Raw genomic sequence first — 19,425 nt, forward strand, 5'->3', positions numbered from 1 at the left:
CAAACACACAGAAAACAAAACAACCCTTCTGAATCTGATGAACATTTTATAAAAAATTATCTCTTATGCATCTTTGCCTTAATCCTAATTCCTCATGCCAAAAATTATTAATTTGTAAACATGTTTAACAAAATATGTATGTAAAACACTAACCTGACTGTTTGTTGCTGAGGGGAGGGAGGTGAAAAGGGAGGGTGGAGAGGAATTTTGTAACTTGCAAATGCGCATGTACATATGGATGAAAATAAGAAAAAGAGGAAAAAAGAAAATATTTGTTATCAGCATAAAATAATATTGTCATTCATGTATTTAATATATGTGTTAATTAAAGAAAGGCTTCATTTGTTTCTGCTACTTTATGGCTTTATTAGTTTCTGTTACTTTAGTGATTTAAATATTTTTAAATTTTTTTTTATCCTCAAATATATCAGGGAAAAATGAACAAAATCAGCTGCCACCAGAAACTTTAACAAATTTAATATTGTCATTTCTAGCTGGAAATATCATTTTTAAATAACTTGCCCACCACACTATTTCTTTTAGTCCCAATAAAACTGGCATTAAAGTTGAAACTTTTGAAAATTTGCATATTTTTCTCAGTCTATTGAAACATTATGTGAATTTATTAACATCACATCTCCAAGAGATAGAATGAGTACCGTGACATTAATACATTAATTGGGCATCTCTCTCCCCCCCATAAATAAGTATATATATATATATATATATATATATATATATATATATATATATATATATATATCTGCTAATCATTCATTCAATGAATTTTAATTTGATCAAAAGATTTGAATAGTATAGTACTCTGCTTGCCTAGAGGCACTGTCACTTTTTGGATGTGTAGTACAAAACTTGAATCTCAATTTATCTTATTATTAAGAGAAGTCAGAAGACAATATTATCAAATAAATACTGTCCTTTTAGTGTTGGGGTGGCAAATGCACAATGTATACTGAAGTCAGTTTGTGCTCAGATTGAGTGAATTCCACTTAGATTAAATAGAGCATTTAATGATTCACACTCAAGTCATCCATTTCTTCACACAAAAGCTGGAAGACAATTTACTGATTCCATTTATATAGGCAGTTGTTTTCCCTGAAGGCTCTACTGGAGCCAAAATGTGTTGCTGCAGAGCAGGCACAAAAAATAAGCAAAATCATCAACAGAAAAGAAAAAAAGGGGGGGAGACATTTGATTTGGCAAAGCATAGATAGACAGATGGAAGAGAACAAAGAACAAAATAGAGAAATCATTATTTTTGAAGGGTTTTTTGTAAAAAGTCAGACATTTGGTAAAATTTATTCTATATAGTATGAAACATCAAATTTACTTTTTAAAAAGATCTGCATATTTACCAAAGAAACCCCTGATTATTTAATAAGCTTTTTATGACATTTAAAAAATTTTAAATACTGTCAAAAATTCAATGTGTAGCCAACATAAAATAAATACAATTTTTCAACTTTGAAAAAGTTTTAAAAGGAGAATAAATATTCATTCATTTACTTTATTATATGTATTGACCCAATAATGGACTATATATCTGTTATCTGAGAGACAATGTGGGATATTGATAGACAAGAGTGGATTTTGAGTCAGGAAGACTTGTGTTCAAATTTTGTTTCAGATACTGACTACCTAGGTGTATTAAAAAAGTAACAATCTTATTGAGATTCTGCTTTCTTTTCTATTAAATCATATGTGCCTGACTTGTGATCTGAGGGTCCATTGTACAGGCACAGTTTGTATGGCATTTATTGCTGTGCTCCTTGGTGATGTGTATCCAATGTGCATTCATTGTATTCATGAATAGGTATTAATTTCTGCATACAGCCCTTGAGGGGTTTTTGCTGGGTAATGTTACCCAGAAGAGCTAAAAGGTTAGAAATACTCAAGTTAAATGAAGATAGTAATAATACCCACCTTATAGGGTTATTGTGAAAATTGCATGAGATATGTATATATAGAAAGTATTTTTGAAGAAAGTAAAATAGTTCATTGATAAATGTCAATTATTATTATCATTATAATTATTTGCTGAACACCAACCTAACTTTTTGGGGTGGAGAAGAGAGGTGGGAATGGAGACAATTGCAGGTTTATATTGTTAGAGATTTAAGACCATAAGGGACCTTAAAAGTCATCAGTCTAATTTTATTATACAAATAAAACAAATGAAACTCAAAGAAATTAAGTATCTTGTCTAGGATCACATAACTTTATTGTTAATATTCAGTCATTTTAATTGTATCCAAGTCTTTGTGACTTGACTTCATCTGGTATTTTCCTGACAAAGATAGTGTAGTGGTTTACCATTTATTTTTGTATTGTTTATTTCACAGATGAGGAAACTGAGGCAAACAGGGTTAAATGACTTTGCTTAGTAAGTGTCTGAGGTCAGACTGAACTCAGGTCTTCCTGACTTCAGTTCAACTCTCAACCTAATAAAACACAGTGCCTTCCATCAGCAAAGTTATGGAATAATGAATTTTCCAATCATAGAAATATTCTACCTAGTCCATAGAAAGATTTTAAGGACTGAATAGGAGATTCACATAGGAAAATTAATTGGAACAACTAGGTGGCATAGAGGATAGAGCTCTGGCCCTGAGGTCAGGAAGACTGAGTTCAAATCCATCCTCAGACCCTTACTAGTCTTGTGATCCTGATCAAGTCACTTAACCCTGTTTGTCTCAGTTTCTCATCTATAAAATGAGTGGGAGAAAGAAATGACAAGTCACTCCAGTATCCTTGCTAAGGAAACCCTAAATGGGGTCAAGGGAGAGTCAGACACAACTGAAAATCAATTGAACAAAAACCTTCAAGCATCCAACACCATCCCATAAAAATCTTAAAAGGCAGCTAGGTGGTGGTGCAGTGGATAGAATATGATATTTCAGAAGACGAAAGTGCTGTGGCACCTGGTGAGAGTGAATGTCTTCTTCAAACTTACTGTGTGACCTGGGCAAGTCACTTAAACTCTTACTTCAAATTCCCCAGCAAAATTGAGCATACTCTCAATTGAGGATACTTTTAGTAGACATTCAAAGAAATAAGGAACTTTCAAACTTTCCTGATTAAAAAAAAAGAGCCAACTAGAAAAGTTGATCTACAAATAAGAGACTCAAATGAAGCATAAAAAGGTAAATGGGAAAGGGCAATAATAAAGGAATTAATGATATTGAACTGGTCATATTCCTACATGGGAAGATGATACTAGTAATTCAAGAACTTTTTCATTATTTGGGTAATTAGAAGGAGTATGGAGTGAAAGAGGAATGTTTTGGGAGAAAGGGAAACAGGGATATAGAACTGGGGTAAATTATCTCATTAACAAAAGGTAAGAAAATTGTTGGCATTGGAGTAGAAGAGGGGGAGATGAGAGAAAAATGAGTGAACTTTATTCTCATCGGAATTGACGCAAAGAGGGAATAATACAGATACTTACTCAATTGTGTATAGAAAGATTTCTATTTCTAAGATAGATATCTTACCCTACAGGAAAGAAGGAGGTGAAATGCTTGGAGGAAGGGAGTTGATGGAAAGAGGGCAGATTGTGGGAGGAGGTAGTCATAATCCAAATATTTTTGAGAAAGGACAAAATAAAAAAGAGATTAGAATAAACAGGGGGGATAGGATGGAGGGAAATAGAGTTAACAGAGGTAACTGGGAAAAAATTTGGAGCAAGTTTCTCTGATAAAAGTCTTGTTTTTCAAATATATAGAACTGAGTCAAATCTGGGAAATAATTGTCACCCTGCAATTGATAAATGGTCAAAAAATATAAACAGTTTTGAGATGAGGTTATCAATGCTATCTATAGCCATAATTTAAAAATATTCTAACTCATTTATTGAATAAATGCAAATTAAAACAATTCTAAGCTAATGCCTTATACCTACTAGATTGGTTAATGGGACAAAAAAGGAAAATGACAAATGTTGGAGTCGGGATATAGGAAACAAAGGGATGTAGGGAAAATGAGACACTTAATGCACTGTTGGAATGCATTCTATAGAGCAGTTTCAAACTGCTCAAAGGACTATAAAACAATGAATATCCTTTGACCTTACAATACTGCTATTATGTCTATTTTCCAAAAGAGATGAAAAAGCAAATGGAAAATGACCTATATGTGCAAGGATATTCCTATCAGCTCTTTTCTGGTGGCAAGGAACTGGAAATTAAAGAGAATACCCAACTATTGGGAAATGATTGAACAAACTGTTGTATGTTTATGAGGAAATGATGTTCTACTATAAGAAATGATGAGTAGGATGCACTTAGAAAAACTTGGGAAGACTTAACATGAGTTGAGAAATGTACTGTGCAGAAAGTAACAGCAAAATCTTATGATGTTCAGTTGTGAATGACTTAGCTTCTCTCAGCAATATAGTGACCAGAGACAACTCTGAAGGACTTATGATGAAGATACAATTCGGCCCCAAAGAAAGAACTGAATACAGACTGAAACTATCTTTTCTTTTCCCCTACTTCTCTTGAGATTTCTTTTGGGAGGGGAGGGAGGGAGAGTTTATGTTTTCTTTTACAACAAGGCTCTAATGGAAATGTTTTTCATGACTACACATTTATAAATTACCAAATTTCTTATTTTCTCAGTGGGGGTGGGTGGAACAATGGGAAAGAATTTAGAACTCAAAGTTTTAAAAATTAATGTTAAAAATTGCTTTTAGATTTACTTGCCAAGAAATAAATTACTAAAGAAATTTTTAAAAAAGAGAAAATTGGATCCAGAATTAAAAAATCACTCTGATATCAATGAACACAAAGTCATTATCTGTCTCAACCAAACAAATCATATCCAACTAACTCACAATAAAAAAGTGGGAACAGAAAATTATCCATTACATTAGACTTAGGTTGCCTTAGAACAAGAAATGCCAGTTTGGTAGAGGAGATGACAATAAGGATTCTGAGTGAATTATTTTGTTCTACAGGACATTCATAATAAAACAATCAACTCCTTCAATCTAGGGTGGCAATGAATCTCTTATTCCCAGAAAGCTCTTTCTAAGAAGGATAGCCAGGAAAGCATCAGCACTACATTTTCTACTGGCATCAAAAGTTAATTTCAAAAGGAGGATGAATAACTTACAAAATGTAATGCTGTCATTCTTTATGGGATATCAAGTGTAGTTAATAAAAATAAAAGCAACTAGGTGGTACAGTGAGAACAACAGTCCTAGAATCAGGGTGGAACTGAATTCAAATCCAGTCTTAGACACTTATTGGATGTGTGAGCCTGGGCAAGCCACTTAACCCTAAAAGACTCCAAAAGTGGGGTAGAAAGAGGCATAACAAGAGAATTATACAATTATCCTTTCCACATCAGGGGTTTAGGGGTTCAGTGTCTCCTCAGTCTGGAAAATCTGCATAAATTTTGTCCTTTTCTTTGTACCAGAGAAGTCTGAATTATGGTATTAAAATATAAAGATGTTGATATCATACAATAGTATACATATTTTATGCATTTCTGAGTTTCTAAACTTTTCCTGAATTATCTGCTGTCCTTCATATATATCTTCAGTTTCTACAAAACTTCCTCCAAAATCTCAATTTAATTTCTTATGTCAACTTGCAGTATGGCAAAATTGTGATGGGGAAGATATAACTATAAGTGAATGCAATTTCTATTTCTAAATTTCAGTTTTCCCAAATGTCCATTTTGAAGGAAGCCATAACTATATAACTACACACACATACACACACACACACACACACACACACACACACACACACACACACACACACACACATATAGCTTAAAGTACAGACTTAGAATCAAAGGACTAGAGTCTGAATTCTAGCTCTGCCACTTGACTGTTTTGGGCAATTCATTTGCTAAACTGCATTGTATTCATTTGAAAAATAAATTTTTCATTCAACAAGCATTTATTTAATGCCTATTATATTTTCGAGGTACTGAGAAAGATAAAAAGAAAAAATTCCCAGCTTTCAGTGACTTTACTATTGCAAGAAACAATACACAAACACACACACACACACAAGTTGATATAAAATCCTTATATACAAGTAATTTCCAGGAAGTGGGGTTGGGCTGAATGCTACAGGTTTAATATAAAGGTCAGTTTATGAACAATAGAATAGGGGTTCCAGTGAAGATAATAAAAGGGTAGAGAAGAGGAGAGCAACACTCAAAGAGGAGAGGCTGGCCTGGATAGGTATGAATGAACAGAAACTCATTGGAGAAAATAGCTTTAGTCTTTTGAAGTAGTTTACAACTCAGAATCAAAAGGATTCTGAGAAGAATTATAGGGCAGAGGTTATCATATTCTTCTAAGGGGAAAATGTAATAGTGATTTGTTTATCAGTCTTAGAGAAAAAATGTGGAAAGCAGAATGAAGGGATAAATATATATCAGCAGGGGAGAATCTTGCTTGATATTCAAGAGAAAATGATATTTGCAATGCCTACTTTATAGTCTGTGAGATTGGCAATTTGTAATCCTTAAAATTCTGTATAGCTATGAGATTTTAGTATTATATACACAGGTTCCCCAATACTATGTCAAATATATGATAGCTAAATTTGATTGAATCCCTCTTTCTGTATCAAATCTGTGTACTCAATATTGTTTCAAGGCCTTTTGAAATTATGGACTTGGGGTGCTCAGCAGCCACATATATCTGGTAGGTGTTGAGTGTTGTAACTAAAACTATAGAATGCTGGCTTTGTAAAAGACTTTGGTGATCATCCAGTTTCATTCCTTCCCAAAATGAAAATCCAAATGGTTACATCCTGGTTCTACTAATGACTAATTTAGACTGCTGACAAGTTATTTAATTTTTGGGTCCCAGTTTACTCATGTAAAATGGGTGAATTAAGCATTTATTATGTATCCAATACTATGTTATGCATTTGGAAAAACAAAAGCAAAGAAAATTCTTGTCCTTCAGGAGTTTCCCATCTAATGGGAAGAAACAATGGGAAGTGGTGGCCAGGTAGAAGTGATTTTTCTAGAAAAGCTATATATATGATGAGTGTGACCATGGGAAGTAGATTGGCACACCCTTTTTAAGAGTAATGATAGTATTGATTTGATTATGAAGGAATTGGTCTATAACTGTTGTTCTCAGAGTGGGTATTATCAGAATATATATTTTTACACAATATTTCATGTTTTAATTTTAATAGATTAAATTTTGATTGATTTAAGTCAATTAAAAGCTCTTTTGGAGGGTTCTCAATAATTTTTAATAGCATAAAGATGTCCTGATACAAAAATTTTGAAAATTGTTGATTTAAGTTATTTTGAAAGTAATTCTAGCTCTTTATCTACATATGAATATATATACCTACAAAAATTAAAAGGGAATTGACTTTTACCCATTCTATACTTTTTTATATCTCTCTAATTGTTATAAATATTTCTTTCTTAAAATTAAGGTGAAAGATACCTAATTTTGGGAGAATATTATAGAACAATACATAATGGAACATATTTGGAAAATATGACAGGGTGACATGACCATCTATGCTCTTGCTACTATTGCTGCAAAATCAATAATGAGACTTTCTTACTACTTAATATGGATTATTCATGTTACACAGTGAGGTCAAAAGGTGACTCGGGGTTTCAGTAAACAGCTACACTTCTTTAGGTAAAAATTTGGTCATGAAAGCCATCTGATACCTCATACACAATAATGTATGTATGGGTGGCTTCAAAATGATCATTTTTCTCAAAAGATTGTTATTCTGAATATTGAATGGAAAAAGTTTGGCAGGATGGTAACTATGTAACTGAATATCTCTCGTCTTACTTGTAACTATTAATTACGTGTGTCCTGTCCGAGGCCAAGAGCCAGGCTCTCTGATTTGGTAGAGAGGTGCTTTGTGTTTTGTGAATTTTAGAATTTGGTGACTTAATGGGTACTGCTGGTCTATATAAACTGTAGAAGTCTCAAGGACCCTAGGAACTGGCTCTGGTTTAGGAAATCAACTGATGGGTCACTGGCATGGGATGTATGTTAGATCTTAGATGTTTTTATGCTATAACATGGCTAAAACTTAGTTTGATAATACATAAAGTGGACATAAATCAGAAGGAGAACACGAACATGAACAAGAGGAACAACACCTTGACCGAATGTCTTTTTATATGATAATTCAAATCCCATAAATTCTCACTTTTAAGTTTATATGAGACATTAGGCAATGCTTAGAATAACAACAGCAACAATGAAAATTCATGGGAAAAGCCTTAAAAATGCATCATAAGAGCCTAAATAATTTTTCAAAGACAAATTTACAAAATATCTGCACCACGTCTCAGGAATATATTAACCTTGGAGGCAGTGTCTCAAGGGAAGCATCTGTAAAACCCAATAGCCTAAGAAATAGCATTTGTTTCCCAGGGATTAAGACAATTACTTTCACTCTAGTAATATTAGCTCATGAAACAAATAAAATTAAAGAAAAAGCTATTGATGCATTCAAATAAAATATTTGTTCAATGAAAGAGTTTCATTTACAGAACTTATGACTAATAGGATGAGCAGTTTCAATATGAACAAACAGTTGGCCGCTTATTAAACATCTTGAAGATTCCACTCATGCTCCTCATTCTCATTTAATTAAAGCAAATGAGCAAATAAGAAAAGGTTCAATATAATAAAATGTTGTTTAATTTAGTATGCTGGAAAATCACTATGCATTATCTATAAACTTTTTATGTTGCTGGTACCTAACATAGTATTCTGTTCAAATTCTGTTGCATTTTTACTTAAATTTTGCATGCTAGGTGGGAGAAGGACAAAGTTCAGATAAGACTCTGACCTTTATTTTCCAGGATCAGTAGGGGGGAAATAATGTAAACTATTATAAGGGAAGTTTATAGGATTACTGAAAACCAGTGTTATCAAGTCCAAGTTATTGCTGACAGGGAAGAAGAAAATACATCCTAGAAATGTTAACATTCTCAGTGAACTGAAAAAATAAAACAGGCCAAGGTGGGGGGGGGGGGATCTTTCCAGGAAGAGGAAACAAGGAAAGGCATGAACAAAAGCATGGAGCCATGAAAAGGTGTGCCCACCAAAGGCATAACAGAATTATTTAGTTTGGTCTATATAGTACATTGAGAGGGATGATGTCTGATCAGTCTGGAAAAGAACCATAGCCGCAAACTATGAAAGGTCTTGAAAGTTAACAAAGGAGTGTGAATATTAATGGGAACTGGGATAGTAGACTAACATAGAGTTACAAGATTTTTGAAGTAGAGGAACTACATAATCCTATTTATTCATTAGACAGATTGTCATTAAACTATGAAACATAGGAAGGAAGGATTAGAATCATAATGGAAGAAGAAAGATCTATTTAAAAGTTTTAAAAACTGTCCATGAATGGAGAAATAAATACCAGTTCTAGAAAGGTACTAGTATGAATAGAGAGGAGAATATGGAGGGGGAAAAATGCCTTTGTGGATGTAAAATTAATGGGATTGTACCATACTAATCAAACTGCCAATTAACTATTTTACTGAGCTAGAAAAAATTGTAACAAAATTCATCTGGAGCAACAAGAGGTCAAAAATATGGAGGAAACTGATGAAAAAAATGTAAAGGATGGTAGCCTAACTCTATCAGATCTAAAACTATAATATAAAGCACTAGTCATCAAAATTACCTGGTTCTGGATAATAAATAGAGTAATGGATCAGTAGATTAGGATAGGTTCAAAAGAAACAGTTGTAACTGACTACAGTAATCTACTGTTTGATAAACTCAATGACATTAACTTTGGGGATAAGAACTCATTATTTGACAAAATTTTGAGGAAAACTGGAAAATAGTATGGCAAAAAACAGGCATAGACCCACATCTCACACCCTATACCAAAATAAGTTCAAAATGGGTACAGGATTTAGACAATAAAGGGTGACACCATAGATAAATGAATAGACCAAGAAATACTCTATTAGAACTGTAAAAAGGGACACATTTATGGTCAAAGAAGAAACAGAGAACATTATAAATTGCAAAATGTATGATTTTGAATATATTAAATTAAAGTTTTTGGACTAATAAAACCAATGCTACCAAAATTGGAAGGAAAACAGAAAGCTGGGAAACAGTTTTCATAGCTATGGATTCTGAGAAAGGTCTCACTTCTAAAATATACAGAGAATTGCATCAAATTTATAAGGTCACAAGTCATTCCCCAATATATAAAAACTTCAAAGGATATTAACAGACATGAAGAAATTAAAGCTATGATTATTGATTAGAGAAATACAAATTAAAACAACAATGAGGTGTCACCTCATAACTATCAGATAGACTAAGATGATAGAAAGGGGAAATGATCAATGTTGGAGAGGTTGTGGGAGGACTGGGAAATTAATACATTGTTGGTGGAGTTGTGAACTGTTTCAATCATTCTGGTGAGCAATATGGAACTATTTCTATTAAGAACAGGAACTAAGAATTCCTATTCCTGGAATAGAAAAGTAAAGGTCAGAATCTTATGTGAACTTTGTGAATATTCCTATTAAGAATAGGAATTAAGAATTAATGGAATTATTAGGAGTAATAAAACTATTTATATACTTTGATCTAACAATTGCAATTCTAGACCTATATGCAGACGAAATCATAAAAAATAGGAAAGGGAGACACTTCTGGCCAAGATGGAAGAGAAGAAAGGTGCTAAAGTCTCTTTATCTTCTCTCATATATAATATGAAACAAACCTCTTAACAGAAATCCTATCTATAAAACCCAGAAAGAAAAGCCAGGAGAAGAACATCTACCTCAGGATTTGTCTTCCAAGATCTTGGGTGAATCCCAGCACAGAGAATGGACTCTGCCAGGAGCATGGGACTAATGAGAGCCTGGGAGCCTGGATTAGCCTTGGATTAGCCTGATTAGCAGAGGAACTGGAGCCTGGAAGCCTGAGGGCCTGAGAATCAGACTGCCTTGATCAGTGGGGAGGCTAGAGCCTGGTCAGTCATGGGGCCTTGGCCAAGGAGGGAGCAGAGGCATTGGTTGTGGGTGCAGGAGAGCTGCAGACAAGGATCCCTGGGCCCCTCTGGTCAGGAGGAACTCAGAGTCAGTAACTTCATTTCAGCTGAAGCCTCTTCCCAGAACAAACACAATTACAACCCACTCTCTGCCCCAGGCAAAAGTGTGAGCAGCAGAGCCACCTCAGCTGTGCATAGGGAGAGTGATCGCCTCACCTCAGGGTAGAGCCCACCATTGATCAAAGATAAAAGTATTCAACAGCTTCAACCACTCCCTCCAGGCCAAGGGAGAGGGTCTCAATCAAGGTCACAGACACTCCAGAGAAAGCAACCAGAACCCCCTACTGGCCGGTTGGAGATATTACACTCAGTGAGCAAAACCTCTAGCACCATGTACTGGCCAGCTTGAAATGTTACACTCAGTGACCAAAGCCTCTAGGGATCCCAACACCAAACCTCCGTGAACCAGCCCCTCACCCAACACAAGTTCTTAGGATAATGAAGAAAGGCCAGTGCAAAGGAGGGCCCATAGAAGAATTCTTGGAAGGAAAAGACACTAACCCAGAGAGACCTAGAACCCCTGAGGAGATTATGATCTGGTCTCCAGCACAGAAAGTCTTTCTTGAAGAAATAAGGAAGGAGTTTAAAAATCAATTGGAAAATTTGGGAGAGAAAATTAACACCTTGCAACAAGAAAACAATTCTCTCAAATCTTCAATTGGTCAAATGGAAAACTTTTGCAAAAATAGAATTGAACAATTGGGAAAGGATTTGCAAAAGGTAAATGAAGAAAATGCTCTAAAATAAAGAATGGAGTTAGTGGAAATTAAAGACTTCATGAGATAGCAAGAGTCCTTTAAACAAAATAAAAAAAAAATAGAAGAAAATGTAAAATACCTCATCAGCAAATTACTTTAATGAGTTAGAAAAAGTTGTAATTAAATTCATATGAAGAAATAAAAAATCAAGGATTTCCAGGGATTTAATGAAAAAAAGTGCAAAAGAAGGTGGCTTAGCCCTACCAGATCTAAAATTATATTATAAAGCATCAATCAAAGCATCAAAACTGGTATTGGCTAAGAAACAGAGTGGTGGATCAGTGGAATAGACTAGGTGCAATAGCAGGAAATGATTATAGTAATCTGCTGTTTGATAAACCCAAATTGTCCAGCAATTGGGATAAAAACTCTCTCTTTGATAAAAAATGCTGGGAAAATTGGAAGTTAGTATGGAAAAAACTTAGATTAGACCAACACCTCACACTCTATACCAAGATAAGATCCAAATGGATATAGGATTTAGACATAAAAAAATATTATAAGTAAACTAAAAGATCAAGAAATAGTTTATCTGTCAGATCTATGGAAAGGGAATCAGTTTATGATCAAGGAAGAGATGGAGAACATCATTAAAAACAAACTAGATGATTTTGATTACATTAAATTAAAAAGCTTTTCCACAGACAAAACCACTGTAACTAAGATAAAAAAAAATGTAGTAACTGGAAAATAATCTATACAACTAGTGTTTCTAACAAAGGACTCATTTCTAAAATATACAGAGAATTGAGTCAAATTTTTTAATAAACAAATCATTCCCCAATTGACAAATGGTCATAGGATATGTGAATCCTATGCAAATTGTAAATATGCAATTTACAGATGAGGAGATCAAAGAGATCCATAGTCATTTGAAAAATTGCTCTAAATCATTACTTCTTAGAGAAATGCAAATTAAAGCATCTCTGAGGTATAACCTCACACCTCTCAGACTGGCCAATATGACCAGAAAGGACAATGATCAATGCTGGAAGGGATGTTAGAAATCTGGGACACTAATACATTGTTGGTGGAACTGTGAACTCATTCAACCTTTCTGGTTAGCATTTTGGAACTATAGCCAAAGGGCAATAAAAATGTGCATACCCTTTGATCCATCCATCCATCCATACCCCACTACTGGGTCTATACCCTGAAGAGATGATGTAAAAGGGTAAAAATATCACTTGTAAAAATATATTCTTAGTAGCCCTGTTTGTGGTGGCAAAGAAATGGAAATCAAGTACATGTCCTACAATTGGGGAATGGCTTAACAAACCATGGTATATGTATATTATGGGACACTATTGTTCTATTAGAAACCAGGAGAGATGGGAATTCAGGGAAGCCTGGAGGGATTTGCATGAACTGATGCTGAGTGAGATGAACAGAACCAGAAAAACATTGTACACCCTAACAGCAACATGGAGGTGATGATCAACCTTGATAGACTTGCTCATTCCATCAATGCAACAATCAGGGACAATTTAGGGCTATCTGCTATGGAGAATACCATCTGTATCCAGAGAAAGAATATTCGAGTTTGAACAAAGACCAAGGACTATTACCTTTAATTTAGGAAAAAAACCTGATATCTTATTATGTAATCTTGCTATATCTTATACTTTTTTTCTTCCTTAAGGATATGATTTCTCTCTCATCACATTCAATTTGGATCATTGTATACCATGGAAACAATATAAAGACTGGCAAATTGCCTTTTGTGGGGGGTTGAAGGGAAGGAAGTAAGATTAGGGGGAAAATTGTAGAACTCAAAAGAAATAAAATCTTTAAAATGAAAATTAATTTTAAAAAATTTTTAAAAATTAAAAAAAATTAACAATAGGAAAGGCCCCATGTATTCCAAATTATTCATAGCAGTTCTTTTTGAAGTGGCAAAGAATTGGAAATTGAGGGGATGCCCATCAATTGAGAAATGGCAGAACAAGTTATAATATATGAATGTTATTATTGTTCTATAAGAAACCATGAATAGTCAGACTCTAAAGAAGCATGAAATGAATTACAAGAGTTGATGATGAACAAAGGAAACAGAACCAAGAGACATCACACACAATAACAACAACATTGTGAATTGATTAACCTTTATGAAAGCAGCTGCTATCAACTGTTCAGAGACTTGGACAACCCTAGGACACCAGTTATGGACAATGATATCCCCATCCAGAGGAAGAAAAACAAAACAAACAAAACAAAAGAAAATTTCAAAAAACCCAAACCCTCCAGAATCTGAATGAATACTGTACTTACTTTTTAAAAATTTCTGTCATGTATTTCTTTCTTATCTCATGGATAGCTTTCTTTTCCCTTAATCCTAATTCCTCATACCAAAAATAACTCATCTGTAAATATATTAAATATAAATGAGTATGTACATTATTCACGGGACTGTTCCAAACTGAGGGGAGAGGTGGGTGGGAAAGGAGAATGGAAGGAAATCATGTAACTTAAATATGCATAGGCATGTGAATGAATGTTGAAAAACTTTCATAATAAGTAATTAGCGAAAATAAATATCAATTAAAAATAGCAGGATTGAAGATCAGATTTAGAGTTGGAAGGGAGTTTAAAAGTCATCAAATTTTCTCTTGAATTTTTACAGATGAGGAAACTAAGACCCAGATGGTTATATAGCTTCTAAATATCTGAAGAATTCAAGCTTACATCTTCCTATATACAAATACAGTATCCCATGCACTTAGCTCTAGCTACTACACCACCATAATTATTGATTGGATATAGTAAAATGAAGAGTTTGGAAATGGAAAACTAGCAGAATGGGAGAGATTCTGACAAAAATAAAGTTAGAAGAAACAGCAGGTTCGGTTGGGGGGGTATCTAAGCATAGTTTCACACATATGGAACATGAGATGCTATAAGGTCTATAGATAGAGGTGACCCTTTGGTAACTTGAAACTGAAGTATCAGGAGGGAGGTGGGGGAGTGGTGGTGGACATTGTTTGCTTGCATATATATATAATAATTAAAGTTGTCAAAATAAGTGGAATTATCAAATGAAATTATGTAGAATGAGAAAAGATGATAGTATAGAACAGAAACTTAGGAATTACCTTCCTTGACATGTCTTGAAGGGAATGAAGAACCAACAAATGAGAAGGATAAAGGGAATATGTGAAATAATTTTGTATTATTTTGTTATAATTGCAAAAGCTAATATTTTTTTCTGGAATGAGAAAGAAGAGTGTCTTATGTAAGGTAAATCTTTTAATCCTGGCAGTGAAATTTATTTTATCTTCCACAAATGAACTGGAACAGCTATAATTTAGAGAAAATTGATAGAAAGGAAACATTCTGACAAAAGATTTAGTTAAAGATTGCATTCTAAAAGAAAGGAAATTTTTAACCTGTACATGGCATAATGGTAAAAAAGCATTTCTTGGCAACTCGTCATTTAAAATATAAATTGTAATTGAAGTAGAATAAAAAGTCAAATTATAGTATCACAAATATGAACATTCTACATATGATAAAATAATGGCTTAGCAAAGTTATCTATTAAGGGGAGTTAATTTGCCTTTGGAAACACCAACATTTTAAGTGGGATTTATTAATAAAGTAAATTTTGCTTCCTTTTTCAAAAAAAGAAAGAAAATAATTACCATTTGTTTCATGAAAATTTGGAATAAAAAAAAATATGTCCTTGAAAACTAGTTCTTGAAAACCCCATACCCCTAATGACTAAAATAAATCATAAGTATGAAGAAATCCTATAGTGAGCCTAAGAAATATTAGGTAATTAGCCTTAGGAAACAATTTACTTAACTTGTACTTCATAGTTTCTTTTGATCCATAGCTCATAGGAACATTTGTCAGTGGTTGAATCACATAGGTTTTAGGTCTTCCTATTTTTATTTGGTTATGTCCACATAAATAGAAATAAAAATAGAAATTTGGGATATAATAGATGGCATTACATAGTTGCTAGAAAATTATTTACTTATGCTTAAGTGTGTTAAAAATTCAAAGTGGTATAACAGCAAACTTCTCAGTATATTTATTATAAATAATCTTTATCATGATTCTGCAGTGGATAAAGTGTGGCAAATTATGGTGAACATGAAGGTTGGATGTGGCAGCTTCACTGGAATGCTTTTAACAAGATATGGTAGCCTCTGTTTTCTTCATATAGATATTACTATATGTTCTGTGTCACATAAATAGGAGAAAACATTAAAACTACTCAGATAGATAGATAGATAGATAGATAGATAGATAGATAGATAGATAGATAGATAGATAGATAACTGGATGGATGAATGGATGGATGTTGTTATGGTTCAAATGAATTGCATTTTAGTTGTTTTTTTTTAAACTGTATTTTGGGTTACTGAACTGAATTTCTAAACAAAACAAAACAAACAATTTGTTAGCATAATTGAAACTCTATGCAATAACAGAGTGTTCAATGAGAAGAATTTTGGAAGGTCCATTGTTGAAGTTATATGTGTAACCAACCTTTCTGACCAAGCAAAAAAGAAAAGTCAAGTTTGTAAACTATTTTAGGTGAGAGATTACATTCTATTTATGCTTATATCCCTGACCATAACTAATCCAGCATTTTAAACTATAAATAAATAAAGGTACCATGCATACTTCTTGAATATTGGAGAATTTCCTTGTCATCTTACTTAATATTTTCAAATATATTTAAAATATAAAGATGAATATTCTCTATTATTCTGCAATGATTAAGATATGCTATTATAAACAATTTAATTTTAATAAAAATGAAATTATTTCAGATAAATGTTCATTTTACTATGGTCACTTTCATTTTCAGCAGTAGAGAATAAGATAGTTACATTACAACAAAAGAGCTGGATTAGTCATAAATGACTAATCTTTAAAAAAAACTGTACTTGGAATTTGAGAAATCACTAATTCTTCTACACAGGAACATTGCAATGGAGCAGTCCTTAAGTTATTTTTTTCCAAAACAATAGTTCCTTTGTATGGTTCATCACGTTCCTATTCCAGTCTTCTTTATGATTATGCCATTCTGAGTTAAAATATCTTGGGTTAAATGTATGACTCTTATTTTGTGTCTTATTTTTCTATGTGATACAGACATGAACATGAGTCAAAAAAAAAAAACAAACAACTGTGGTAGCCTCAGCAGGATCAGGTACTAAACAGTTTCAAAAGCTAATACCATACTTGGAATCGATAAATTTTATAAGTATAATCGTACTTACCACAGTTGGCCTCATCTGATGCATCAGCACAGTCTGGATCCTCATCACAAACCCACAGCTTAGAAATGCAGTGTTTGGTAGTTTTACATTGGAAGTAGTCTGGTGAACAGCTATTTTCCGCTTTAAAGGAAAACATTATATTTTGCTCTATTCATAAATAATCTTTTAAATAAAATATTCAAATTTGTTCAAAAATGTTAATAAGGAATATATTAGCTCTTAATAAAATAGTTCTGAAGGTAAATTATATTTTTTCATGATTTTTTCCTAATATTTTCTTCCTATGAAAGACAGAGACTGTTTTCTCTTTTTAGTGATAATTAATAGAAAAATCTTCATAGTTATTGTGTTTGATGAATGGAAATCAATAAAGCAAGGTTAAAACATTTGTGACATTTCATAATTTGCTTGTTCATTTTGTTCAACAAAAGAGGAAATGAAGAAATTCTATTAAATGAAGTTAATTAATGTGGACAGTTTTAACATTCAGAAGCTTTAGGGAAATAAGAGGAATATAACCTGCTAGCAGAATCTCTAGAATTGTGTCCAAAGGACTGGAGAAGAAGGGATGAAAGAAAAATTCTGACTGTAAACTGCATCACAAATCCAAGTTTAATAGATTGGCTTCTAGAATGACTAACCATAAAGAACAGGTACTGACTTTATTCTGTATGGGCCATCTTAATCAAATTGCTGGATGACTGAACATTATTTACTGATAAAAGTTCTAAAGTAATAAAATAAAGCTTCAGTGAGACAGAAACTGTTGACAACAGTTTTGTAGATAGTTGGAAACTTCAAAAAAAGTGTCTGTGACATTTGACAGCATTTTGGGGGAAAGGAAATATTTTCCATTTTGTTTAGATTTGTTTTTAGGTAGGGAATAGAGATAAAGATGAAGCAATATACAGACGAAAGCAATTTAATTTTACTTATTGTTTCAAAGTGAATTAAGGGGAAAATCCCTTTTGTATGAAATTCTATTTTAAACTTCTAGAATATTATTTCCCAAGACATTTTATAATTATACTTAGTAACTCAGAGTCAATATTAAAATATTTCCCATTTGATGAATCATATTTTACTTATTTTATAAGCATATTATATATATATATATATATACATATATATATATATATATACATATATATTTAGGTTTTTTTCAAGGCAAATGGGGTTAAGTGGCTTGCCCAAGGCCACACAGCTAGGAAATTATTAAATGTCTGAGACCAGATTTGAATCCAGGTACTCCTGACTCCAGGGCCGGTGCTTTATCCATTACGCCACCTAGCTGCCCCCCTTTTTTTCATATTATATACATTAAAGGAATATTTGGCCCATGTAACAAATGATAAAATTGATTTGGAAGATCGGAGTAAATAATATGAATAGACTATCACCTTTCATCTAACATAGTAAAAATGCAATTCTTGAACAAATGGGGACTTTTTTGGAATGTTTCTCTAATTAAAAAATGGATTTCTCAGTTTTCAAATTCCTATTCCCCACCACCCAAACCCTTGAATGGAATATTGGACCTTAAAAAAAGCAACTATTAGCAGGACAAGTCTACTGAATAGTTCCAAGGAGAAAATCTTTTAAAACACTATATTTTTAAGAGTGAACTTTCCACTTTAGATAAGGACTCCCTAGGAAGGAAGGCTTGATATCACTTTTTTCTAGCCTCTGTTTAGAGGCATACTTTAGATAGGAAATACTATGAAAAGTTTCCTTTAACACTTAAAAGAATCAATAATTAATCAATCCATTAAAAGAATCAAAAAAGAACTAGCTATTTCCTCTACTATCTCAAATGAAATTTTTTCTTTTTAAAGCAAAATTTTCATAAAGCCAATCCTTTCCACTTCTGGGAATTAAAACTTAACCTACCTATGTATGAATCTATTGTAAGGGAACAGTCTAATGTATGTCAAATATATTTTATTTTGTATAAAGGGTCCCTCCCCACAATTAAATTAATAAATAATTTGCTTTAGAAAGTTCTTAATTTTTTTAAACCTAAATATTACAGAACAATTCCTGTGGCATAACATGAAATTAACACAGAAACATAAAAGAAGATGATTTCCATGCCCCAAGCGAGTGCCTCTTTTTCTGATCAAACAAAATCAGATAAAAGATTGTGACCAGGCCCTTACAGTCAATTGTAATGAAATTTGACCTGGAACAATAATCAGAATTGTACTAAGTATGCTAAATTTTCATGCAGATGTCACTTGAAATTTAGAAATATCAAGTGGGGAAAAAAACTACTCTGAAAGAAAAAATGATGTTCAAGTTTGAGCTGTGGCTACTGCTGATGCTGAGATAATGGGCAATTAAAATCAT

At 32.9% G+C, this 19,425-nt stretch overlaps 1 protein-coding gene across 4 annotated transcripts in view; it reads right to left on the bottom strand.

Annotated features, from left to right (window-relative positions):
- The window catches only part of LRP1B (LDL receptor related protein 1B), a 2,479,914-nt gene that overhangs the window by 259,550 nt on the left and 2,200,939 nt on the right, over positions 1-19,425 (bottom strand). For all 4 annotated transcript variants that reach the window (XM_074215080.1, XM_074215079.1, XM_074215078.1 and 1 more), the window contains one exon: positions 17,077-17,196. In XM_074215080.1, coding sequence (XP_074071181.1) covers positions 17,077-17,196 — 120 coding nt within the window. The remainder of the gene's footprint in view (positions 1-17,076; positions 17,197-19,425) is intronic.

Source organism: Macrotis lagotis, chromosome 1, assembly GCF_037893015.1.
Source record: "Macrotis lagotis isolate mMagLag1 chromosome 1, bilby.v1.9.chrom.fasta, whole genome shotgun sequence".
Lineage (NCBI taxonomy): Eukaryota > Metazoa > Chordata > Mammalia > Peramelemorphia > Peramelidae > Macrotis > Macrotis lagotis.